Here is a 26,392-nt window from a genome sequence, read left to right as displayed (position 1 = left end):
AACCAAATTCGCCTAATTGCACAGTTTATACCAGGGATACAAAATCAACTCGCAGACAATCTCTCTCGAGATCACCAACAGGTCCACAAATGGGAAATTCACCCCCAAATTCTGAACACTTATTTCAAACTCTGGGGAACACCTCAGATAGACTTGTTTGCGACAAGGGAGAACGCAAAATGCCAAAACTTCGCATCCAGATACCCACACAAACAATCCCAAGGCAATGCCCTATGGATGAACTGGTCAGGGATATTTGCTTACGCTTTTCCTCCTCTCCCTCTCCTTCCTTACCTGGTAAACAAACTCAGTCAAAGCAAACTCAAACTCATATTGATAGCACCAACTTGGGCAAGGCAACCCTGGTACACAACGCTGCTAGACCTATCAGTGGTACCCTGCATCAAATTGCCCAACAGGCCAGATCTGTTGACACAGCACAACCAAAAGATCAGACACCCAGATCCAGCATCGCTGAATCTAGCAATCTGGCTCCTGAAATCCTAGAATTCGGGCACTTACAACTTACCCAAGAATGTATGGAAGTCATAAAACAAGCCAGAAGGCCATCCACCAGGCACTGCTATGCAAGTAAATGGAAGAGGTTTGTTTGCTACTGCCATATTAATCAAATACAACCATTACACACAACTCCAGAACAGGTAGTGGGTTACTTGCTTCACTTACAAAAATCTAACCTAGCTTTCTCTTCCATTAAGATTCACCTTGCAGCAATATCTGCATACCTGCAAACTACCTATTCAACTTCCCTATATAAGATACCAGTCATTAAAGCATTCATGGAGGGCCTTAGGAGAATTATACCACCAAGAACACCACCTGTTCCTTCATGGAACCTAAATGTTGTCCTAACTAGACTTATGGGTCCACCTTTTGAACCCATGCACTCCTGCGACATACAGTTCCTAACCTGGAAGGTGGCATTTCTCATCGCCATTACTTCCCTAAGAAGAGTAAGCGAGATTCAGGCGTTTACTATACAGGAACCTTTTATACAACTACACAAAAATAAAGTCGTCCTAAGAACCAATCCTAAATTTTTGCCAAAGGTTATTTCACCGTTCCATCTAAATCAAACAGTGGAACTTCCAGTGTTCTTTCCACAGCCAGATACCGTAGCTGAAAGGGCACTACATACATTAGATGTCAAAAGAGCATTAATGTATTACATTGACAGAACAAAAAACATCAGAAAGACTAAACAACTCTTTATTGCATTTCAAAAACCTCACGCAGGAAACCCAATTTCAAAACAAGGTATAGCCAGATGGATAGTTAAATGCATCCAAATCTGCTACCTTAAAGCTAAACGACAGCTGCCCATTACACCAAGGGCACACTCAACCAGAAAGAAAGGTGCTACCATGGCCTTTCTAGGAAACATCCCAATGCAAGAAATATGTAAGGCAGCCACATGGTCTACGCCTCACACATTCACCAAGCACTACTGTGTAGACGTGTTATCCGCACAACAAGCCACAGTAGGTCAAGCCGTATTAAGGACATTATTTCAGACTACTTCCACTCCTACAGGCTGATCCACCGCTTTTGGGGAAATAACTGCTTACTAGTCTATGCAGAACATGCGTATCTACAGCGACAGATGCCATCGAACTGAAAATGTCACTTACCCAGTGTACATCTGTTCGTGGCATCAGTCGCAGTAGATTCGCATGTGCCCACCCGCCTCCCCGGGAGCCTGTAGCAGTTTAGAAGTTACCTTCAATTATTTATATATGTATCATCTCAACCTTAAATAGGTGCATACTTAGTCACTCCATTGCATGGGCACTATTACTACAATTCAACTCCTACCTCACCCTCTGCGGGGAAAAACAATCGAGGATAGAGTCGACGCCCATGCGCAATGGAGACAAAAGGAGGAGTCACTCGGTCCCGTGACTCGAAAGACTTCTTCGAAGAAAAACAACTTGTAACACTCCGGCCCAACACCAGATGGCGAGCTATTGCAGAACATGCGAATCTACTGCGACTGATGCCACGAACAGATGTACACTGGGTAAGTGACATTTTCATTTCTTAGTTTATTTTAAGAACCACAGGTTCAAGGTTTACAAGTAATACTTTAAATGTAAGGTACTTCACTTAGATACTTTAGGATCTTTGAATAATAGCAATATCATATACAGTCTTTGTAAAAATGGTTTTTCAGCAGTTTGAGCCGGGGGCGTCAGGTGCAAAGTGGAAAGTCTCACGCTTCCGGCGGGAAACGTGAAGTCTTTAAAGTTGTTTCTTTGTTGCAAGAAAGTTGCAGGTTGTTGAACAGGGCCGCTGTTCACGGGAGTTTCTTGGTCCTTGGGTGCAGGGCAGTCCTCTGAGGCTTCAGAGGTCGCTGGTCCCTGTTGGATGCGTCCCTGTTGCAGTTTTCTTCGAAGGTGGGAGACAGGCCGGTAGGGCTGGGGCCAAAGCAGTTGTCGTCTCCGTCTTCACTGCAGGGCTTCAGGTCAGCAGTCCTTCTTGTCAAGGTTGCAGGAATCTAGGTTCCTAGGTTCTGGGGAGCCCCTAAATACTGAACTTAGGGGTGTGTTTAGGTCTAGGAGGGCATTAGCCAACGGCTACTGTCCTGGAGGGTGGCTACACCCTCTTTGTGCCTCCTCCCTGTGGGGAGAGGGGCACATCCCTAATTCTATTGGGGGAATCCTCCACTCACAAGATGGAGGATTTCTAAAAGAAAGGGTCACCTCAGCTCAGGACACCTTAGGGGCTGTCCTGACTGGTGGGAGACTCCTCCTTGTTTTTCTAATTATCTCCTCCAGCCTTGCCGCCAAAAGTGGGGGCAGTGGCCGGAGGGGCAGGCATCTCCACTAGCTGGGATGCCCTGTGGCGCTGTAACAAAAGGGGTGAGCCTTTGAGGCTCACCGCCAGGTGTTACAGTTCCTGCAGGGGGAGGTGAGAAGCACCTCCACCCAGTACAGGCTTTGTTCCTGGCCACAGAGTGACAAAGGCACTCTCCCCATGTGGCCAGCAACATGTCTGGTGTGTGGCAGGCTGGCAGAAACTAGTCAGCCTACACTGGAAGTCGGGTATGTTTTCAGGGGGCATCTCTAAGATGCCCTCTGGGTGTATTTTACAATAAATTGCACACTGGCATCAGTGTGCATTTATTGTGCTGAGAAGTTTGATACCAAACTTCCCAGTTTTCAGTGTAGCCATTATGGAACTGTGGAGTTTGTGTTTGACAAACTCCCAGACTATGGCTACCCTGCACTTACAATGTCTAAGGTTTTGCCTACACACTGTAGGGGCATAGTGCTCATGCACCTATGCCCTCACCTGTGGTATAGTGTACCCTGCCTTAGGGCTGTAAGGCCTGCTAGAGGGGTGACTTGCCTATGCCACAGGCAGTGTGAGGTTGGCATGGCACTCTGAGGGGAGTGCCATGTCGACTTCGTGATTTTCTCCCCACCAGCACACACAAGCTTGAGAGGCAGTGTGCATGTGCTGAGTGAGGGGCCTCTAGGGTGGCACAAGACATGATGCAGCCCTTAGAGATATTCCCTGGCATCAGGGCCCTTGGTACCAGGGGGTACCAGTTACGAGGGACTTACCTGAGTGCCAAGGTTGTGCCAGTTGTGGAGACAAAGGTACAGTTTAGGGAAAAAACACTGGTGCTGGGGCCTGGTTAGCAGGGTCCCAGCACACTTTCAAGTCATAACTTAGCACCAGCAAAGGCAAAAAGTCAGGGGGTAACCATGCCAAGGAGGCATTTCCTTACAATCATCTACTGAGCCTTCCACCTCCCAAACAAAACAATGCACACACTTCTCTAATAGAGGTTTCTTCAGATGCTCCTACCAGAGGTGCAAACAGTAGAGGTAAGGTGTCCACTTCTACAGGTTCTGCTTCAAATCCATGCTAGTGACTACTTACACCTTCCATCAGCCCACACCTCTCCTGTAGGGGGAAGGCTACTTAATTTCTATCCCTAATGGTTCAATTTGACCCCAGATCTATGGGTTTTATCAATTATTCAACATGGTTACTGTCTAGAACTCATCTCCACTCCACCAAATATCCCCCCTCGCACTCACAAACTTTCACACCCCCATCTTACTCTTTTAAAAGAAGAGGTACAATCCATTCTGCTCAAAGGGGCTATAGAGCCAGTTCCCCCATCACAGCAAGGGTTAGGAGGATATTCCCTATGTTTCCTTATACCAAAAAAAGATGGCCCAGTAAGAACAATTCTAGATCTCAGACCTCTCAAACTATACATTATCCTAGAGCATTTCCATATGGTCACTCTCCAAGATGTCATTCCCCTATTACAGCAAGGCGACTTCAAGACAGCTTTAGATCTGAAAGATGCATATCTTCACATTCTCATTCATTCAGCGCTTCGCAAATACCTCAGATTTGTCATTGCTGGAAAACACTATCTATTCAAGGTTTTACCATTCGGGGTAACAACCGCTCCCACGGTATTCACAAAATGTCTAGCAGTAGTTGCCACATTCCTCAGAAGACAACACATCCATGTCTTCCCTTATCTGGATGACTAGTCATCAAAGCCAGTACAATCCAACAATGTCAGTGTCATACTCAGTACACAGTAGACCTTCTCCACACCCTGGGATTCACAATCAAGTTTCTCAAATCCAACCTGCAGCCTTCACAGATACAGCCCTATCTGGGAGTAGTTCTCAATGCTCACTCAGGGTTGGCATATCCAAGCCCAGCTCAAATTCAAGTTTTCCAAACTCTTCTTTCTCAATTACAAGAAAAACACACGTACACAGTGAGAACAGTGATGCAGCTACTAGGGATGATGGCTTCCTGCATTGCCATCATTCCTCATGCCAGACTACAGATGTGTCCCTTACAGCTGTGTCCATCTCATCAGTGATCTCAGTCACAGGATCATCTCCCGGATCAAGTGTTGTTGGACCGCCAGAGTCACCGCTCTCTGCACTGGTTGAATCCCACCAACCTTTTCAAGGGGTGGCCCTTTCAAGACCCTGTGCCTCAAGTCACTGACTACTGTTGCATCACACAGGTTGGGGAGCTCATCTCAACAACCTCACAATACAAGGGGTATGGGATCCTATTCAAAAACTTCTCACATCAACTACTTGAAATTACAAGCAGTCTTTCTAGAACTCAAAGCCTTTCTGCTACTACTCTTCCACAAAGTGGTTCTAGTTCGTACAGACAATTTGACAGCCATGTATTATCTACATAAACAGGGGGGGAGGATACATTCGTCTCAATTATCCCTTCTTGCCCAGACACCTTAGAAATGGGTAATTCACCGCCACATTCACTTACTAGCAGAATATCTCCCAGGAGAGGACAGCCAGTTTGCAGACTTTCTCAGCAGGATGTGGCAACAAGTCCATGAATGGGAACGTCACCCACAAGTACTTCACCAATACTTTCAATGGTGGGGAACACCACAAATAGACCTCTTCGCCACGGTAGAAAATTCTAAATGCCAAAACTTTCATCCTGATACCCACACCCTCAGTCCAAGGGCAATGCTCTAGAGATGAATTGGTCAGGGATATTTGCTTACGCTTTTCCACCTCTCCCACTCATTCCATCTCTAGTTCGCAAAATGAGGCAAACATCACTCACCATGCTCCTCGTAGCTTCCACATAGCCACATCAGCCTTGGTTCAAAACACTATTGGATCTGTCTGTGGTTCCTCATGAGAAACACCTCAGCAGGCCAGACTTTCTGACTCAAAGGTGAGTTCAAATCAGACATCCAGACCGCAAAACACTCAATCTTGCAATATGGCTCTAGAAGTCTTAGAATTTGGTTATTTGACTCTTCCCCTCAGAATGTATGGACATTTTTAAAGAGGCACGTAAATCTACAAGTAGACAGTGTTATGCTGCAAAATGGAAAAGTTTTGTCTGCTACTGTCAACCTAAACACATTGATCCACTCAAAGCCTCAGTTCAAGACATTGTTATCTGCTACATTTATAAAAGGCAGATTTAGCATATTCATCCATTACACTTCATTTGGCGGCTATAGCTCCTTACCTCCAAAATAGACAACATATCTCTTCATTCAGAATTCCAGTTATCGAAGCTTTCATGTAAGGCCTCAAAAGAGTCATCCCACCCAGGGTTCTTACAGCGCCATCATGGAACCTTAATGTTGTACTTACTAGATACATGGAGACACCCTTTGAGCCTATACATTCCTGTTGTTTGCAAGTTCTTTCATGGAAGGTAGCCTTTTAAGCGGCTAACACTTCTCTAAGACGTGTAAGTGAAATACAGGCTCTAACCTTAGAAGAACCATTCTTCCAGTTGCAAAAAGATAGGGCAGTTCTTAGGACAAACCCTCAATTCTTTCCAAAAGGAGTTTCACCATTTCACATTAATCAATCGAGTTACCTGTCTTTTTCCCAAAGCCAGACTCCGTTGCAGAGAGAGCACTTTACACTTTAACTAGATGTTAAAAGGCCTCTTATGTATTACATTGATAGGGCTAAAAACCTTAGGAAATCTAAGCTGTTTGTAGCATTTTCTATGCCTCATAAAGGCAATCCAATTTCCAAAACTGGCATAGCCAGATGGATAGTCAAATGTATTCAAGCTTGCTATCTTAAAGCCAAAAGGCAGTTACCATTACTCCCAGAGCACATTCCAATAGCAGACATTTGTAAGGTTGCTAATTGTTCTAAACCACATACATTTACTAAACACTATTATGTAGACGTTTTAGCACGAGAACAGGCTGCTGTTGTCCGAGCGGTGCTCAGGACACTTTTCAAACTACTCCAACTCCTACAGGCTAGCCACCTCTTAATTGGAGGAGGACTGCTTTACAGACTATGCAAAGAATGTGTATCTATAGCCACACATGCCATCAAACCAAAAATTGTACTTACCCAGTAGACATCTGCTCGTGGCATGTAGTGCTGTAGATTCACATGCACCCTCCCTCCTACCCGGAAGCCTGTGGTCATTGTAGTAGCATTCTTATGTAAATATTGTACATAAGTATATACACGTCATGGACATCTCTTTTCTTTACTCTTTATATATACTCTTTACCTCACTCGCCTGCGAGAAAACAATCTAACAAAGGACAAAATGCCCATGCGCAGTATCACCAAGAGGAGGAGTCACTAGATCTCATGACTCGAAAAGATTCTTCAAACAAAAAACACTTGCAACACTCCGAGCCCAACATTAGATGGCGGACTTATGCAAAGCATGTGAATCTACAGCACTACATGCCACCCAAGAACAGAAGTCTGCTGGGTAAGAAAAATATATTTATATGTATATGTTCGGTGGCATGTGTAGCTGCAGATACACATGCTGTGCATTATACTTCTACCATCTAGCGTTGGGCTCGGAGTGTTACAAGTTTTTTTTTTCCGAAGAAGTGTTTGAGTCACGAGATCGAGTGACTCCTCCTCTTTGGTTCCATTGCCCATGGGCATCGACTCCATGTTAGATTGTTTTCTTTCCGTCGTCTGGTTCGGACGTGTTTCCTCTCGCGATCAGATTTCGATTTGTAAAACTTTGAAAACGCTTCCTTTTCATCAGTATTGTATTGATCGGGTTTACATCTTCCATCGACACATCGGTACCATCAGAGAAGACTACTCTACTCGCCCTTTGGGGCGCGCCTGCACAACTCAGGCCTAGTCGGGCCGACCGCGTGAAAGCCTCATGGATCGGACTCCATTCTGATTCTGTCCTCGGTGCCATGCCAAATATCCTTATACAGACCATCATCTCGTCAGTAATCTTTGCCTTTCCCCAGATCATCGGGAAGAAAATTGTGAGGCCTGTCGATCCTTCCGTTCCAAAAAAGACTCTGAGAGACAGGAGGGCACGAAGACTCAAGATGGCGTCCAGAAGCACCATACAAAAACCATACAAAAAATCTTTATTCGACTTTCAACAAGTCATAAAAGACATAACAGTCATAAAAGATCTCCAATTATGATGCATGCATACAATTCAATGATAAAAAAGAAGAAAAAAAAAAAGTCAAGGAGATAAGATAAAATAGTAAGAATAATAATAAAAAGATGTAAAAGCACACAACACAGAGTCAGTCTAATATATCAATAAATAAAAAAATAAAAACCTTATAAAAAATGAGTTACAATTCAATCGCCTCCTCCATAGATTTCCTTATCTTTAATACAGAACATAAAAAATTAGCTAGGATTCCGCACATCTCTAAAGAAGATAGTGAATGGAGACAGACATAGGCTGTGCGACACTGGGGGAGATTAATTGACCTTAGAAGCGGAACAACTAGACGCTTCCTCTGGTAGGCGTAGAAATTACAGAATAAAACCACATGAATTGTAGATTGAAGTGTTTTTGCATTACAGGGACATGGTTTTAACACAGTGGACCAATCGTTCATATTTGGGAATGAGACTAGACGGTGGAATGTGTCTAGTCTAAATCTTGTGAGAACGTAACGGTGGCGAGGAAGTACCATGTTTGCCAAATACGGCTGCATACCCTCAGCCGTCAAAATTATTTGATTATAAATGACTGAGGTTTTTTTTTATTCCACCTCCCATCGTATGTCTTCTAGATAGTTTAGTGCCAAGATACTCAGGTCCTTCCTGGATATCTTCTACAAAGAGACTGGGTTTGTGTAGTAGTCTTGCTTGCCCATTTTTTCGAAAAAGGTCATGATGTGTTTTAACCATGGTACCCTTGATATGTATAATGATTTCGTACAGTCGGTCAGGATAGCCTTGTTAAAACTGGTGTGTTCCGAAGTCCAGACTTTGTGCCATAGTAGTAGTGGCTGAATCTTTATCAAGTCTGTGATGTAGGGAACCCCAAGTTCTGAATGTGTGACATACGATGAGGTGCCTTTTGGTACCCTCAGCAAATGCCGTAGGAAGTCATTTTCCACTGTCTGCACTAAATCACAGTTTGTATGTCCCCAAATTCCAGCCTCGTACGTAACGGCCGGAATACACTTAGCTTTATAGATCTTTATCATGTTAGGTGGTGTAATCCCCCCAAGTCTTTTGGAGAAGAGTCGAAGTGCCATCGTTGTTTGGTCAGGTGTACTCTCTTCATCTTCCTGCAGTTGGCCCAGGAACCCAGCTTATCAAATGTTATGCCCAGGTATGAAAAGGTTTGCGTGATTTCGACCTTGCTATCTAGAATGGTGGTGTTATAAGTCTTGCCACGCTTCCTTCCGCAGTTCATGATGAAGGTTTAAGAGCGATTGACAGTGAGACCCAGCTGTGTCATGTATGTAATACAGGTTGTTAGAAGTTTCTGGAGAGCTATTGGTGTTCTGGCCATTAGTACTGCGTCGTCTGCGTAAAGTAATGCTGGGACAGGTTGCTTATCTATTTGTGGTACATCTTTACACCTAGTGGCCAATTCTTTGTCTAGATTATTTATATACATTGAGAACAGAAACGGTGCGAGAACGCAACCTTGGCGCACTCCTCTGTGTAGACCAAAGGGGCGAGTACATTCCCCTTTTAGGCCGTACCTCACTCTTGCTCTGCACCCTGTGTACATTTCGCGAATAAATTGAATTAGGGCTGGTTCCACCCCCATGTTTTTTAAGATGTCCCACAATTTGTCATGGATTACGCAGTCGAAAGCTGATGATAAGTCAATAAAGGCCAGGTACAAATTGCCTGTTCTAATCTTAGTATACTTTGCGATGATGAGACTTAGATTTAGACTTTGTTCCACTGTTCCGATTCCTTTCCGGAATCCATACTGGACCGGAGATAGAACGTTCTTTTCCTCTGCCCATAATTGCAGCCTATTCAGGATTATTCTCCCTGCTAGTTTAGCTGTTGTGTCCAGCAGGGAAATTGGCCTGTAACAGGCTGGATTAAGGCGGTCACCCTTTTTGTATATTGGAATTATGTTGGAGACTCTCCAAGATGGTGGGGGTCCGCATGTGCAGATGGCCCTCAACGTCTGTGTCAGTACAGGACCCCACAGCTCAATATTGGCCTTAAATATATCGATCGGAACGCCATCAGGGCCTGGCGCTTTCCCTGGTTTGCTTTCGTTTATAGCTTCCTCTACTTCCTGAAGGCTAAATTGAGGGGTTATATCTAGGCGCGGACCTTCCTGGTGGTCGTGGTCATGCGTATGGTCTAATAAATCACTCGTCAGTGAATATATATTAGAGAAATGTGCTACCCACTCTTTCTTCGGAGATGGCGATTTCCATCCTAGGAGTGTCTCTGTCCCCTAACACGGGGGAATTTATTGTCTGCCAGAAAAGTATATTATCTTTCTTGCGGCTTGCTATATGGAGGGTTTCCCACAGATTTGTTTTTATAGACAATTTCCTTTCCTTTATTGCTGTCTTATATTCCTGTCTGCGTTTGCGTATGTCACACACGCATCTTTTTGGGGCATTTAGAGCCTTTTTCAATCTCTTGTGTGCTTGGGTGCAGTTATGGTCAAACCATTCGTACGTCCTTTTTTTCCCTATCTTGCTGCTTCTAATAGTGAGGGCTTCTTTTATGGTTTGGGTGATCATCGTAAACGCACTTAGACATTGACCTGGGTGTGGGTTCTCTCTTAAGCAGTCTGCGAAAGCATATTTACATTGGCATATAACCTGTTTTAATAAAGACTTGGGATCTGTCTGAGACCACTTCATAGTGTATCCATTGCGCGGCACCAGTTCAATGTCATCTATCAGTGTGATGCTGTCTTCCCTAGCTGCTAAAGGGAGGGATAGTAGGAGATTTATGCTCTGGGGGTAGTGATCACTAATTGCGATGTCGTGCAAGGTATAGTTTGTAAGATGGTGTGCGAAGTGAGTGGACATTAGGACATAATCGATCACTGTGTTTGCGCCCCTTCCATTATACGTTGGTTTGAAGTGTGATTCGTTCAAGAATAGTTCATTTACAAAGGATAGGTTATAGGTTTGAGCTAGCAAATTCATTTCATCTCCTTGGATGTTATGAGAGAAGTGGAGGCTTGCACCTATACCTTCCGAGTCCCATCCACAGATCTTATCTGAATTTTCTTTACACGGGTGGACGTTAAAATCACCACCCCATATCAGTAGGATCTCACGGTTATTTTTTCCACCTATTTTTTAAAGTCATTTCCCATTTTCACGAGAGTATTGGAAAATTCTCCTGGAGGAGCGTTATTATAAAAATTAATAATGAACAGGTGGGTATTGTGATCTAAGTCACTCTCAATCATTTGGTAGTATGGGCTCATAAATTGCATCACTAGATTCTGTAAGGGCAGCTTATTAGAGATATATGTACACAGTCCCCCTTTAGGTCTACCATACCTTGACTGCTCAGCGTCCAGAAGCACCGAACATCTTGACGTGGAGGAGGAAGAAATCATGCAGACAGCAGTCTCCATTCGAGGTTCCGACTCCGAACAGGAATCCGAGGAGGACAGACCAGTCATGGCGCAACAACATGCGAGTATGCCTGCCCCTGTACCCTCACAAAAACAAAAACATAAGGCCTTGGGTACGCCACTGCCGGAAGGCCTTGGCTCGGCCCGAAAAAGGCCACACCTCCCAAACCATCGGAGCCAATAAAAGGCTCCGTGTCCGACTCGAGCAAACACCATTTTTCAGAGTCAAAGATTCGGAATTCCCTTTCGGCGCCGAGATCTTCCACCGCATCATCTTTTTCATTCCCGAAAAAAACCGCTTTGGAGCCAAAAAGGCCAGCATATACAGAGGAGCATGGACTTCCAAAGAGACTAAAAGAAAGCCACAAAACCTCTGAAGAGGAGTATCAAGTACAGCCAATACTTGAAGTTATGGGCGAAAGGCAAGCCAGGATTCATATCCATAAGGAGAGAGGCAGGATCCTAACAGCACCTCTCTAAAGCCAAAGAGAAAGCTAGCCTTTCAGGAGGAATTGGACACTAGGCAGCCTCCAGCTAAAGCGGCAAAGCCAAAGGAGAAACCACCACCTCCTCAATTTTCTCCTCCTCATTCTCCCCCTCACCCTCCACACCTCCATACCTCTCCTCCTACTAGTCCTACACCAGTGCAGTCACTCACACACACTTTTGACTCACAACAGGACAATGTAGACCCATGGGATCTTTATGATCCAGATCCCATGCCTAGCAATGACCCAGACAGCTATCCCTCTAAGCCGTCACCACCTGAGGATAGTACTGTGTACAATCAGGTTTTAGCTAGGGCTGCAGCATACCATGGGGTCACCATGCACACTGAACCACTGGAAGAGGATTTTTTGTTTAATACCCTATCCTCCACACATTTAAAATACCAGTGCCTCTCCATGCTCCCAGGCATGTTAAAACTTGCCGATCAAATATTCAATGAGCCAGTTAAGGCATGTATAATTACACAAATAACAACAAAGATTGTGGCTATGTGACAATGGTGCGCACATCCAGGCATGAGCTAACGTATATGTACAAAGTCCATAGTAGTAGAGTCTATGTTGTAGGAAGGAGTGCCCAAGTGGTTTCGCACCCAGCCACAGGGTGCATAGGCTGTCACCTCAAGAGGCCACAGTCAATTTGTAAAGAGAAGAAGAACCACGGCACATCGCAGATATGTGAGAATTTCAATTTATTCCTCTGTGTTATCTCAGGAAACACATCGCCAGAACCAGTAATGCACAGTGGGCATGGTGTCAAAAGGCCAGTATCAATCTCATGTTCAAAGAAGACAAACAGCCGACACGTGTTTCGTCAGAATTGACTTTTTCAAGGCTCCAACTAGTGGAAGTATCAAGTTGTACTGTTAAGTTCCAAAGGTCAATGATGATTGGAGAACTGCTTAACATATATTATAGAGAATAGCCAACGACCATGATAAGCCTCGGCTGGGAGGCAGCAAATATCACTTCGGATGGTTAGCGGCGTCGCATCTAAAAGATGTATAATTACGCCCAGGATAGAGAAAAAGTACAAACCTCCTCCCTCTGACCCTGATTACATAACACAACAAGTACCTCCAGATTCGGTAGTGGTCCGCGCTGCCAGAAAAAGGGCAAACTCCCAGTCATCAGGAGATGCTTCCCCCACCCGACAAAGAAAGCTGAAAGTTTGATGCGGCAGGGAAGAGAGTTGCATCCCAGGCAGAGAATCAGTGGAGGATATCTAACTCACAAGCAGTGTTAGCTCGATACGACATGGCCATTGGGATGAGATGCAAGACTTAATTCAGCATCTCCCCAAAGAACACCAGAAGAGGGCACAACAAGTAGGGGAGGAAGGGCAAGCCATTACAAATAATCAAATTCGATCGGCCCTAGATGCAGCAGACACCGCTGCTAGAAGTGTCAACACTGCAGTGACAATGCAAAGGCATGCATGACTCAGGTCTTCAGGTTTTAAACCTGAACTACAGCAAGCTGTGTTAAATATGCCATTCAATAAGAAACAACTTTTTGGCCCAGAGGTTGACACAGCCATTGAAAAATTACGCAAAGATTCAGACACCACAAAAGCAATGGGTGCACTATACTCCACACCATACAGGGGATCCTTTCGGAAACCACAGTTTCGAGGTGGATTTAGACCACAAACATCAGAAGCATCCACATCGCAGGGAAAACCAACCTACCAACCACAACACCAACGAGGTGGTTTTAGGGGCACATATAGGGGGCAGTATCCCAGAAACAGAGGGAAATTTCAGACCTCTAAGCAAACTCCACCGCACCCTAAGCAGGGACTTGTCTCATCCCCTTCCACCCCACACCTCTTCTGTGGGGGAAGACTACAACAGTTCCACGCAAATTGGCAAAACATTACCACAGACAGATGGGTACTATCAATTATCTGCAATGGCTATTTCCTAGAATTGATACAAACTCCCCCAATCATTCCACCAAGGTCACACAAACTATCTACAGAACACATCAAGCTGTTACAGGAAGAAGTCCAATCTCTATTACTCAAACAAGCAATAGAATCCGTACCACATGCTCAAATAGGGACAGGAGTTTATTTGCTATATTTCCTGATTCCCAAAAAAGATGGCACCCTCAGACCAATATTAGATCTCAGGATCCTCAATCTTTACATCCTGTCAGAACATTTTCACATGGTAACTCTACAAGATGATATACCACTACTCCAAAAACATGATTTCATGGCAACATTAGACCTCAAGGATGCGTATTTTCATCTACCCATCTACCCTGCGCACAGAAAATATCTCAGATTTGTCATTCAAGGAAAGCACTATCAGTTCAAAGTGTTACCCTTTGGAATAACAACAGCTCCAAGGGTATTCACTAAGTGCCTAGCGGTAGTCTCAGCCTACCTAAGAAGACAACATATACATGTCTTTCCATATCTAGACGATTGGCTAATAAAATCAAACAGTCATACGCAGTGTCAAAACCATACAGATTACGTAATACAAACCTTGCACACACTAGGGTTCTCAATAAATTACCAAAAGTATCATCTACAACTGGCACAAATACAACAGTATATGGGTGCAATACTAAATACTCAAAAAGCACTAGCATGTCCAAATACGCAAAGAATACAAGCATTTCAAAATATAGTCACACAGATACAAACAAATCAACGGTACACTGTCAGATTTGTCATGAAGATTTTAGGGATGATGGCATCATGTATTGCAATTGTTCCACAAGCAAGACTAAACATGCGGCCCCTGCAACAGTGCCTTGCACAACAATGGTCACAGGCACACGGTCAACTTCAAGATCTAGTGCTGATAGACCACCAAACATGCATGTCCCTTCAGTGGTGGAATTCCACAAATCTAAACAGGGGGCGGCCATTTCAAGACCCTGTGTCTCCCACCATAATTACAACAGATGCATCAATGATTGGTTGGGGAGCTCACCTCAACAATCACAACATTCAAGGACAATGGGATGCCAAACACAAACAGCTACACATAAATCACTTAAAGTTGTTAGCTGTCTTCCTAGCACTCAAAGCTTTTCAGCCTCTTCTCACACAGAAGAATGTCCTTATCAAAACAAACAACATGACAACCATGTATTACCTAAACAAACAAGGAGGGACACATTCGTCCCAACTCTCCCTTCTAGCCCAAATAATTTTAAAATGGGCAATCCACAACCAAATTCACCTGTTAGCACAATATATTCCAGGGATACACAACCAATTGGCAGATATTCTCAGCAGAAATCACCAACAAACACACGAATGGGAGATTAACCCTCAATTACTTCAAAAATACTTTCAACAATGGGGAACACCAAACATAGATCTGTTCGCCACAAGCGAAAACACAAAATGCCAAAACGTCACATCCAGACACCCACATCCTCTATCCAAGGGCAATGCTCTATATTTGCTTACGCTTTTCCCCCTCTCCCACTCATTCAGTTTCTAGTCAACAAGCTGCGTCAAAACTCACTCAATATGATACTCGTAGCACCAACGTGGGCCCGCCAACCGTGGTATACAACATTGTTAGACCTGTCAGTAGTACCACACTCCAAACTCCCAAACCGACCAGACCTGTTGACACAAAACAAAGGACAAATCAGGCACCCAAATCCCAAAACACTCAATCTAGCGATTTGGCTCCTGAGGTCATAGAATTTGGATATTTACAATCTTCCATCAGAATGTATGGAGGTTATTAAGCAAGCAAGAAAACCCACTACTAGACAATGCTATGCTAACAAATGGAAAATATTTGTATATTACTGTCAATCTAAACAAATTGCTCCTCTGACAGCATCAATACAAGATATTGTATGTTATTTACTTCATTTACAGAAATCAAATGTAGCATTCTCTTCCATAAAAATACATCTTACTGCAATTTCAGCATATTTACAAAATATACAACATAGCTCCTTATTTAGAGTTCCTGTTATTAAAGCTTTCATGGAAGGTTTAAAACACATAATTCCACCCATGACACCTCCAGTTCCCTCTTGGAATTTAAACATAGTGCTTACACTACTTATGGGCCGACCATTTGAACCTATGCACTCATGTCAAATGCAATTCTTAACATGGAAGGTTGCCTTCCTAGTCGCAATCACGTCTTTACGAAGATTAAGCGAATTACAAGCCTTCACTATTGAAGAACCATTCTTCCAGGTACACAAGCACAAAGTTGTACTAAGAACAAACCCCAAATATTTGCGAAAGGATGTCTCGCCTTTCCATATAAATCAAACAGTGGAACTGCCAGTCTTCTTCCCACAGCCAGATTCTGTGGCAGAAAGAGCTCTACATACATTAGACATTAAAAGAGCTCTAATGTACTATATAGACAGGACAAAACCATTCAGAAAGACTAAACAACTGTTTGTAGCTTTCCAAAAACCTCATACAGCTAACCCCATATCAAAGCAAGGGTTGGCAAGATGGATTGCAAGATGCATCCAAACATGCTACGTTAAAGCCAAAAGACAACTCTTAGTTACTCCTAAAGCACATTCTACAAGAAAAAAAGGTGCTACAGTGTTTTTTTTAGGAAATATACCAATGGCTGAAATAAACAAAGTAGCTACTTGGTCGACACCACTACATTCACTAAACACTGCTGTGTAGATGTTTTAGCAAGACAACAAGCCACAATAGGTCAAGCTGTACTCAGAACATTATTTCAAACAACTTCAACTCCTACAGGCTAACCACCGCTTTTATGGAAGGACAAACTGCTTTGTAGTCTACGCACAGCATGTGTATCTGCAGCTACACATGCCACCAAACGGAAAATGTCACTTAACCAGTGTAGGAAGTTGGCTCTGTATGTACTATTTAAAGTAAGAAATAGTGTGCACAGAGTCCAAGGGTTCCCCTTAGAGGTAAGATAGTGGCAAAAAGAGATAATTCTAATGCTCTATTTTGTGGTAGTGTGGTCAAGCAGTAGGCTTATCAGAGGGTAGTGTTAAGCATTTGTTGTACACACACAGGCAATAAATGAGGAACACACACTCAAAGACTTACTCCAGGCCAATACGTTTTTATATAGAAACATATCTTTTCTTAGTTTATTTTAAGAACCACAGGTTCAAGATTTACAAGTAATACTTCAAATGAAAGGTATTTCACGCAGGTACTCTAGGAACTTTGAATAATCACAATAGCATGTACAGTTTTGACAAAAATGGCAATAAGGTATTTTAAAAGTGGACACACTGCAAAAATCAACAGTTCCTGGGGGAGGTAAGTAATTGTTAAGTTCACAGGTAAGTAAAACACTTACAGGGTTCAAAGTTGGGTCCAAGGTAGCCCACCGTTGGGGGTTCAAGGCAACCCCAAAGTTACCACACCAGCAGCTCAGGGACGGTCAGGTGCAGAGGTCAAAGAGGTGCCCAAAACACATTGGCTTCAATGGAAACGGGGTGCCCCGGTTCCAGTCTGCCAGCAGGTAAGTACCCGTGTCCTCAGGGGGCAACCAGGGGGGTTTTGTAGGGCACCGGGGGGGACACACAAGCAGGCACAGAAAGTACACCCTCAGCGGCACAGGGGCGGCCGGGTGCAGAGTGCAAACAGGTGTCAGATTTTGTGTAGAAAGCAATGGGGAGACCCGGGGGTCTCTTCAACGATGCAGGCAGGCACGGGGGGGGCTTCTCAGGGTAGCCACCACCTGGGCTAGGTAGAGGGTCGCCTGGGGGTCGCTCCTGCACTGGAGTTCGGTTCCTTCAGGTCCTGGGGGCTGCGGGTGCAGTGTTGGTTCCAGTCCACAACACTCATCTGAATTGGCTCCTTAAAATCATACAAAAAGCAGTCCATCTGCTTTGTGGGCATGGGCAACTCAAACCTTTTAGCAGCTCTTTCAAGCAGGTTGTGGAAACCGCTGATGTCACTAGGAGGGGAATCTACAGGAACTGGTGAGGGAGAGGACGGAGTAAGAATTTGATAGTCATCCCGGTCCGTTATTGCATCCGGTAATTCTCCCTCCACTCTGTCATCATCATCATCATCATCAGAAGAGGACAAATCCTGCGTAGGGATAGAAATTGGTGTCTGTGGCGGTACATGAGATGGTTGGATTCCTGGATGGACCGGAGTAGAAGGCACACAGGGTGCAACAGAAGGCTGCTGAACTTCCAAGCCAGCTGGTGGAAACTGCCTTCTGTAGTCATCCAACATGAGTTGTAGATCAGCTATGAGTGATCCTGGCAAATAAACCATCTGCTCCTGATAAGGATACTGGTGTGCCTGCGGGTAGTAAGAATGCGGATCATGCTGGGTGTCTTCCTCTAGATCCTGGCACTTGACGTGTAGTTCTGATGGGCTATGAGCAACCCTGAAAGGTTCCTCATCATCTGAGTCCTCTTGTTCCAGTAAATGCATAGGTACCAAGGCTGAAACCCTAATTGGAGATGTCACTAATGGTGAAAGGAAAGCAGAGTTCTTATGTGCTTTAACCCTTGTCAACGGTATCGTCGACGGGGACGTAGCTGGCACACTCGTCAGCATCACCGACGGTATCGTCGAAGGTATCAGCATCGCCGACGGCATCGTCGACGGGAGCGCCACGGGGTCTTCGACGGAGACATCGCTGGAGATATTCTCGTTGACTAGGAAAACGAGAACGGCAGAGTCAACGTCAACGGTCTCACCGGCGATAGCATCGATGAAGGAGAGGCGATGGGCGAGGCAACCATGAACGCCGTCGACGAGGACGTCATCGACACAATGTAGCAGTCAACGACGAAGTTGTACAGACACCTTTAGACATCGCCGTTGACGGTGCTCTCGTCGATGATGTCGTCGCCGTAGATTTTTTGGATGGCCTCTTAAAGACATGTTTCACCACAGGAGGTGGCGTTGGAGGCTCAAAGAAAAGGCTCTTTTGCTGTGCTCTGAGAAGACAGATCTTTCTTTAGAGTACCTTTTAGAAGAATCAGAACTCCTGTGAGGAGAACTGGAAGGACTTCCAGCTTTAGAGGACACCCGTTTGGTCTTCTTGTGAGCCTTTTTTTGGAAGATCTTCTGAGTGGGGTTGAGGAGATCTGCCTCTTTTCTGTAGTTTTCTGGAGGAAGTTGTAGATTCCTCACTGTCAGAACCAGACACTGGATTAGATCTGGACTTCAACTTCTGGAGTCAAATTAGTAGACTACCCTCCCTGTCTTTGAGGGTTTTGTTAGAAAAGGTCCTGCAAACTTTGCAGTCTTTGGCTACATGGTCAGGGTAGAGGCAATAAATACAGTCCATGTGTGGGTCCTCAAAGTGGAGCCTTTTCTTCTTACAGGTCTTACAGGCTCTGAAAAGGCTTTTCTTCTCTTTATCAGACATGGTGAATTCTCTTCAAAATAGAGTTCCCTTAAGTAAAGTAAGAAGAAGACACCTTACTTGCTGTAGGAAATCCTTTTTTGAAGAAAAAATAGCAAAAATTAAGTTCTCTGAAGTGTTGACTGAGCAGAGCTCAATGGAGACTCCCTAGCACGACGTGCAGTAGAAAATCTGAGGGAAGGGAGCTCCTCTCAGGTGCGTTCTTGAGGGAGTGGAAGCCTGATTGGCTGGGGCTTGCTTTGGTCCTTTTGCTCATTATGATAAGGATGGGCTACTAAAGTGAAAGCCTTAGGCCTTTTTTCATTGCAGTAGCCTGTATGTATGGCTGTTTTGATGTACCGGGGGCTCCCATCTCGACAACGGGGAAGGATTCAGTATGTGAATCTATGAAAGTTCCAATACTGGAGGAAACTTTTTTTTACTCCTTATCTGACATGACTAGAAAAGACGTGAAGTCAGATTGGACACCAAGTACAACTTTGGTGTAAAAGAAAGAACGCTCAAAGCAAAGAAATACTTGAAAAAAATCCTAGAGATAACTGTTTAAAGATATAACTGTGCACTTCTCAGTGGAGACTCCCTAACACGATGTGCGGTAGAACATCTGAGGGACTGAAGCTTCTCACAGGAGTGTTCTAAAAGCCAAAGTAGTCCGATTGGTTGAAACCTATGTTTGGTCTCTTTTCTAAATTGACTAAGGGATGCTTCAAAGTGAAGGGCCTAGCGCTCTCATGCATTATGTTTAACACTGCATTGCTATTGTAAGGTACTGGGGGTACTCCCATATCGACGACGGAGAATGATTCAAGCATGTGAATCTATTAAATTTCCAATACTGGAGTAACTCTTCCTCCACCATGCCGGAGGCACATCAGTTAGCAAATCAATTGGCTGCAGTTTGTCTAGTCTTTTTACCCTTTTGTGCTGGATCCAAGTGTCTTTCTGTCTATCCTCAGTTTATTTAACATGCTCTATTTTTGTTCCTAGAAGTTCTCCCTCTCTCTGGAGAAGAGGATGTCAGTGATCCAGAGACACTAAAATCCTTGTTATCACACCTCTGGAAAAACAAGGCACCAAACTTCATGGCAGAGAAGAGATTCAATGCTGCAGCAGCCTTAATTCAGCCTTACTGTTCAATTTGCTCTCTCTTCTATCCATATCAACAGGTTTGTGAACGCCGCTTCAACATTTACTGACATGTCCTACAATAGATTTGGGAAGATTATGAATGGGAGTGACAAAGACTGCAAACTTCCTCTGCAAAATGTTCTTTTCTTTCTTCTAGACTCAAGATTACTTTACATGTTTTGATCTATTTATCTCTCCATCCACACTTGTGTTCCTTTCTGTGCCTCTCCATCAACGTATCTTTGTGCTTGTATTCCATCAGTGGTTGCAGCTCAGATTTTGCCCACCTGCCAACAGCTTATTGATTGCATGCCCTAGTTCTCCTGGTTGCCTACCTAATATTCTCACGCTCATTTACCAGTCTCACTCAAGTTCACGTTTACATTTATTCATCTGACTTACTTGGCACTCTTTCACTTACCATTTTAGGCCCCTTATAAAGAAGTAGATACGCCTTGCACTGCTACGTTATTATTCTTTTCTATGTATCTTGTACAAAGCATCTTAATCATGTCCAGTCTTTGGTGTTCAGGTTGATGAAACTGAATGAAGCTGGCTATTTCCTCAAATAATATTTTAAGCGTACTATGTGGAAACGTGCTCTCTCTGTACCTCTTTCGTGCCTTGTATCTTTCCTTCTATTCTTAATCCTTCTTCTACTCTACTCTGCAGTCTTTCCTACCTCTAAATGTCCTACTGGATAACGAAAGAGTTTTCTATAACCATTTTTGCACTTTCTTTGCTTCCCCTCACTGTAACATTTCAGCCTGGAAAGACTGCTATCCAAAGTTCCTCTGTCAAAGGAGATACCAACATTTTCATCCCTCTCTCTCGCTGTGGTAGCAGAACAAAGCCCCTGGTTCCTGAAATGTGCTTCAACTCAAGCAGTGAGAACATAGAGCCCCTTCCTGCCAACTCTTACACTGGAGAAGATGGAACCAGCCCGCTCCTCTCCTGTGCCAAATGCTGCCTCCAGGTTCATGCCAGTGAGTACCCATTGTTGCAGAAATGCAAAGAATGAACGCTACTTTCAACCTTTCATTGCTAAATAGGTTAACCGCGCTGGAAGCATAATTTCTGCTAATGCTTTCTTACTCTGGGCTGCTTACTGTGACGTTCAAATGTGTATAAATAAACCCAGATTGATTAGTGTGCAGTTACCAGTTGGTTTTCAAATTCTCTAGAGAAATCAATCAGGTTACTTGCACGTCTCCCTTATGTTTAAGGTAGCTAAAAGTAATTTCATTCAGTTTGCAGCTTCAAGTGAATGGTTTTGAGGCCGAAGCAGACAGCTGAAATAAATGATTCAGGCATCTGCTTTACAACAGAATCTCGGTCTTTCTTGCGTAGAGTACCAAAATAAAAAATAAATACACATTTTAAAAATTGCTTTCACCGCTAAGGTTTTAGTCAATAACTGTCAAGACAATCTTTCTCACCTACGTCACTTATGCCATCCTTGGTAAATTAGAAAAAATATTTGTTTACTGTAACTTACTTGTTGATAATGACATCTTTTGATTCATGGTTGATGAGATTGTCATTTACCGTATATAACTTGTGACAAAATAACTTGACATTCACCTCGTGGACAGTCCCTGACAAGAAGCAGATACATCAAGACAACATTAGTGTCAAAGACTGCACACAAATGATTACTTTCACCAGTGTCGCACAACTAGCAAACTTTATTAAACCATCCTATTACAGTGAGCATCTAAATGAGTCTGTTCACAATAACACCTACTCCACCAGCACAAACGTAGGGGGACCTCATGCAGCTAAGAATGTTGAGAAATTGGAAGAGGGCGGTGAAAAGTTGCAGGATGACTCCGGAGAGGCTACAAGTTTGCATGACTTAAACATTAATTTCTTACTACAAAAGGAATACAGTGATGATTGCAGGATTGTTACAGACAATTAGAGAGCTAATCCTCTTTACAATGAACACACTGTATCTCCCTCCACTGTCTTTTGTGAAAGTGCCAACGGGCTTTTTTTTTTTTTTTTTAACTCGTTAAAAATATGCAACAGTTTTATTGTACAATTCCTCCACCCCCATTGGGCAGTAAGCAGAAGTTGTTTAATGGAGAAGATATTCTGCCTCCAGGTCCCAGCAGTTTTGCAATGGGATAATGTCCCACTGCAGAAACTACCTTCATTTTGCTGCTTACAAACAGAGCTGAAGACCCTCCAAAGCTGCCAGCTCAAAGTGAATAGGAAGGAGGCCAGTGAATGCGATGATGGTGTCCAGGAGGAGAAACTTTCGGCTTCAGACAGACTTAGATGAACCCATGGACGATGGCATTGGAAAGGAACGTCTTTAAGTGTCCAGACACAGGTTACATGAATCTTTATTAAATGTACATCACCTGATGATTAATCTCTGGGGGGCTAGATAACTGTATGAGCCAAGTGGATGTTCTCCATCTTGCCCATTTTGGTAGCGCTGCCCTCTCCGAGCAGGGGGGGCACACAGTGTAACTCACTCCCTCTTCTGAGGGCATATGGGTACTGCCTCCTTCAGCTTAAGCTTTGCGACGACTAATGTTAGAAGCAGTGCACTTATATTCTGGGGAGCACAGGCCTTTATCTTCACATCCCCCTAGGAAGGCTGCTAACCAACTCTCCCCCATAGAAGGTCAGACCAGTAGCCATAAGTGAAGTCTCTTGCTTTCATGTCTGAGAAGTTTGACAGGTGTATGTTTACTGATGGAATGATGAATAGTGTGCGTGCTGTACAGATTTGTGTAAAGTGGCTATCTTCAATTCAGAACTACCAGCCTGCGTGTGAGCATTTCCTGTGGCTCTGCCCAGCATCTATATACCTGGTGGTGACGAGATCTCCACCCCATTCCTTATTTCCAGAGTAGGTATTGCCCACATTAGTAAATCTCATCCCTACTCGTGCCCCATGTTTTTGTCATCTTCTGAAACACCAGATCAAGCGAAAAGCTGTGCCTAAGCCCAGTACACATCACATCTAGAACCAGGCAAAAGGAAAAGCCATGTTTGAGGCATGTGTGGCTGTAGATACACATGCTGTGCATTTCCTGCCATCTAGTGTTCGTCCCGGATGTGTGCAAGTTGTTTTTCTTTCAAGAAGTCTGAGTCACAAGGTACGGTGGCTCCACTTGCTGCTGGTAATGTGTGTGGCCATCAGCTACATTGTTATATTGTTTTCTTTTTGTATTGTACACTAGGGACAAAAAATACATTAACAAAATAAATCATAATACCAGTAAAAACTACAGTTGAGTTACCCCGGGCAAATCAGGAACTGCATACACAGGATCTCTACTTTATGCAGATGGCATATTACAGTGTTTTGGAGATGTGGAGAGGGGCTTAGACAGAGCAAGTAGCGTCCTTTGACCATTTGAGGACTTTTTGAGCCCGTGGGTGAAAAATACAAAATCCTGACTCTAAAACAGAGAATCTTGGGGTTAGAGACCTGACTTTCACCTGAAAGCGGGTTACATTTTGATACTTGTGCATAAAGATATACCACATGAATGATGATCTCAATTATTAAAATGTCCCAGAGCGCTGACGAGAATCCTAGGATCTACCGCCTTCTAGAAGCAGCTTTCACCGTGGCAGTAGGCAGAGGGGCATTAATGAAAATAATCCAGCCTAACGTTTCTCCACAATGTCAGTAAGGCTACTAAAATGTAGTTTTGGAGAGATCAATAACATACTCACCAATTTAGTAATTAGAGCGAGAGTGGCCACATACATAAAACCTTGCTTCAGTTATCATTGTTCTAGAGCTCAGGGTTTCTATTCGTACAAGTGTTTCTATTGACCCCATAGTTTAGGGTTTCCATTGGTTCCAGGGCCTACTGAATATACCAGGCTCAGATTTTTGGTTTCTATTGTTCCAGGGATTAGGGCTCCCATTGGCCCAGGTCACCTGACTACTATAGCTTCCTCTGCTATTTTACCAGAAAATTTGGGGGGAACGGGTAAAGGGCATCAATTTACGGGGAATGCCTGCTGGCCCTGGTGAGAGTCTTGGGCAATACGCTCTGGCCAAAATCCTAACTGCAAAATGCATGTAGGATAATTTTGACCTGGGGTTAACAACAAAAAAACACTCACAAAACACCACAGTCACACAGCCACTAAATAACCTCACCAAGAAACTGTAACATGTCACTCTAGATTTCTCTTTGCAATCTAAAGCACAATTATCCTTCCTCACAGCCCCCCATTCTATCATTCACCACCACACCATACTGTCTCTTATCACCCCTCCTATCCGTACTCGCATCTCTACAAAACAACCACCTACTAACTCTCCTTTGCATCCCCTCTCAAAATTCTACCCCACCCTGGCTAACCTACATAACCCTCACCTTTCACCAGTACCTCCTCTACTACAGAATGCTAAAACTATCTATATAATCCCATCTGCCTCTCCAACCTGCGTATCTACACTCACCTGTCTCAGCACATAGCTTCCTATCCCAACGCTCCCAATCTCAACCCAACTAGCCACTCACTTCTCTGTAACAAACTCAATACTGTTGCACTACTTTGTAGTTTGACACCTCAATCAAATAACCTCTGAATCACCAGTCGCTTCTTCTTCCTCATATTTCACAACCATTTTGAACACAAAAGATTACAGACCCGCCCAACCACACCTCACATACTCCTTCCACATCCAGCTCCTTTCCATCCACCACACAATACATCAGACATAGACATTTCCACCCACCCCATCAATAACCAAATTTAAATACTGAAACCAGAGACTTGCCCTGATTCACTATCTTATTCACACCTCATGCAGTTTCAAAACAACCACTCACACGAAATTTGCACTTCCTGTGCTGCAACACAATAGCATTCAACTCAATTTCACCATAACATAGTATTCCATCAAACCCTTCCCCAAAATCAGTCCCAACGAGGGAGCCTTTACAGATGCTTTTTTCGACAAAGACGTGTCAACCAAAGACTACAACATATGGGTTCTTAGTGACCTAAACATTTGGCATGATAAACTAAATGCTTTGTATTCTGGCTAAACATTTGATGTCATCTTCATTAGAGATGATGACATTGAAGAACAAGTTACTTACCTTCAGTAAAACCTTATCTGGTAGAGACAGGATCCAGCCACAGATTCCTTACCTTAGAATTCTCTCCTAGGCACCAGACTGGATCTGGGCATTTTTTCCCTAGCAGTACCTCAGCACATTGGAAGAGGAAGGAAAGTAACCTGTTCATCTGATAGAGACATCTGGCCGCTGATTCCTTACTTTAGAATTGATAAAAAGCAATACCATCTCAGAAGGCAGGTCTGTGGACCAATTTCAGACAAAGAAGTCCTGCAGATCGAATGGGCAAAATACCCGTTACAACGGACCTAACTGTCGAGACGGTAATGTTAGGTAAACATGTGCAGGTAAACATACGTTGCTGCCTGGCCAGTATCCAGGACTGGAACTCCACATTCTAAAGCAGTGGTCGCAGGCCTGCCTCGGGTAGAATGAGCATGCAAGCCTTGAGGAAGTTGCATCTTGGCCAGTGCATAGCAGATTTTAATACAAATGCGACTCACCTTGCCAAAAGTCACTGACTAGAACACGCCGGTCTATAAAAGACCAAACACTCTGAGGAATTAGGTGAATAAAAACATACTCCTACCATAAGAACTGTGGAAGGACCACAGGCAAGTAAAACCCTGTTCCTCAATGCATTTAGGGCAATAGAGTTACCAAGGCGATGGGACAAATGTGTTGGAGGACAACAAGAACATAAAAACCACCTGCACCTGAGGTGGGACTGAACCCATGCTCAGCTAATACATGGAGGTTCAGAGTCAACAGTCATTGTCACTGAGCAGTAGCTCATCGCCATAAAAACCCATTACTGTACCCAAAGCTGCTCTGTAAAAGTAGAGATAAGAAGCATTGAACAATGCTGTAAGAGAAACATGGCGAAGACCGCAACAGCAACTATTGGTATAGAACAACAGTTGACCTAAGAAAAAACAAACTGAAAAAGTAAACACCTCTGACA

At 43.8% G+C, this 26,392-nt stretch overlaps 1 protein-coding gene across 1 annotated transcript in view; it reads left to right on the top strand.

The window, feature by feature from the left end:
• KDM4B (lysine demethylase 4B) overlaps window positions 1–26,392 on the top strand; it is a 399,544-nt gene that overhangs the window by 211,696 nt on the left and 161,456 nt on the right. Inside the window, exons 17-18 of the mRNA XM_069215895.1 lie at window positions 20,216–20,394; window positions 21,123–21,342. Of these exons, the coding sequence (XP_069071996.1) occupies window positions 20,216–20,394; window positions 21,123–21,342 (399 nt within the window). The remainder of the gene's footprint in view (window positions 1–20,215; window positions 20,395–21,122; window positions 21,343–26,392) is intronic.

This window comes from Pleurodeles waltl, chromosome 12 (assembly GCF_031143425.1).
Source record: "Pleurodeles waltl isolate 20211129_DDA chromosome 12, aPleWal1.hap1.20221129, whole genome shotgun sequence".
NCBI classification, from domain to species: Eukaryota; Metazoa; Chordata; class Amphibia; order Caudata; family Salamandridae; genus Pleurodeles; species Pleurodeles waltl.
Note: the sequence above shows the minus strand (reverse complement) of the source record. Positions and strands in the feature narration are given on the sequence as shown.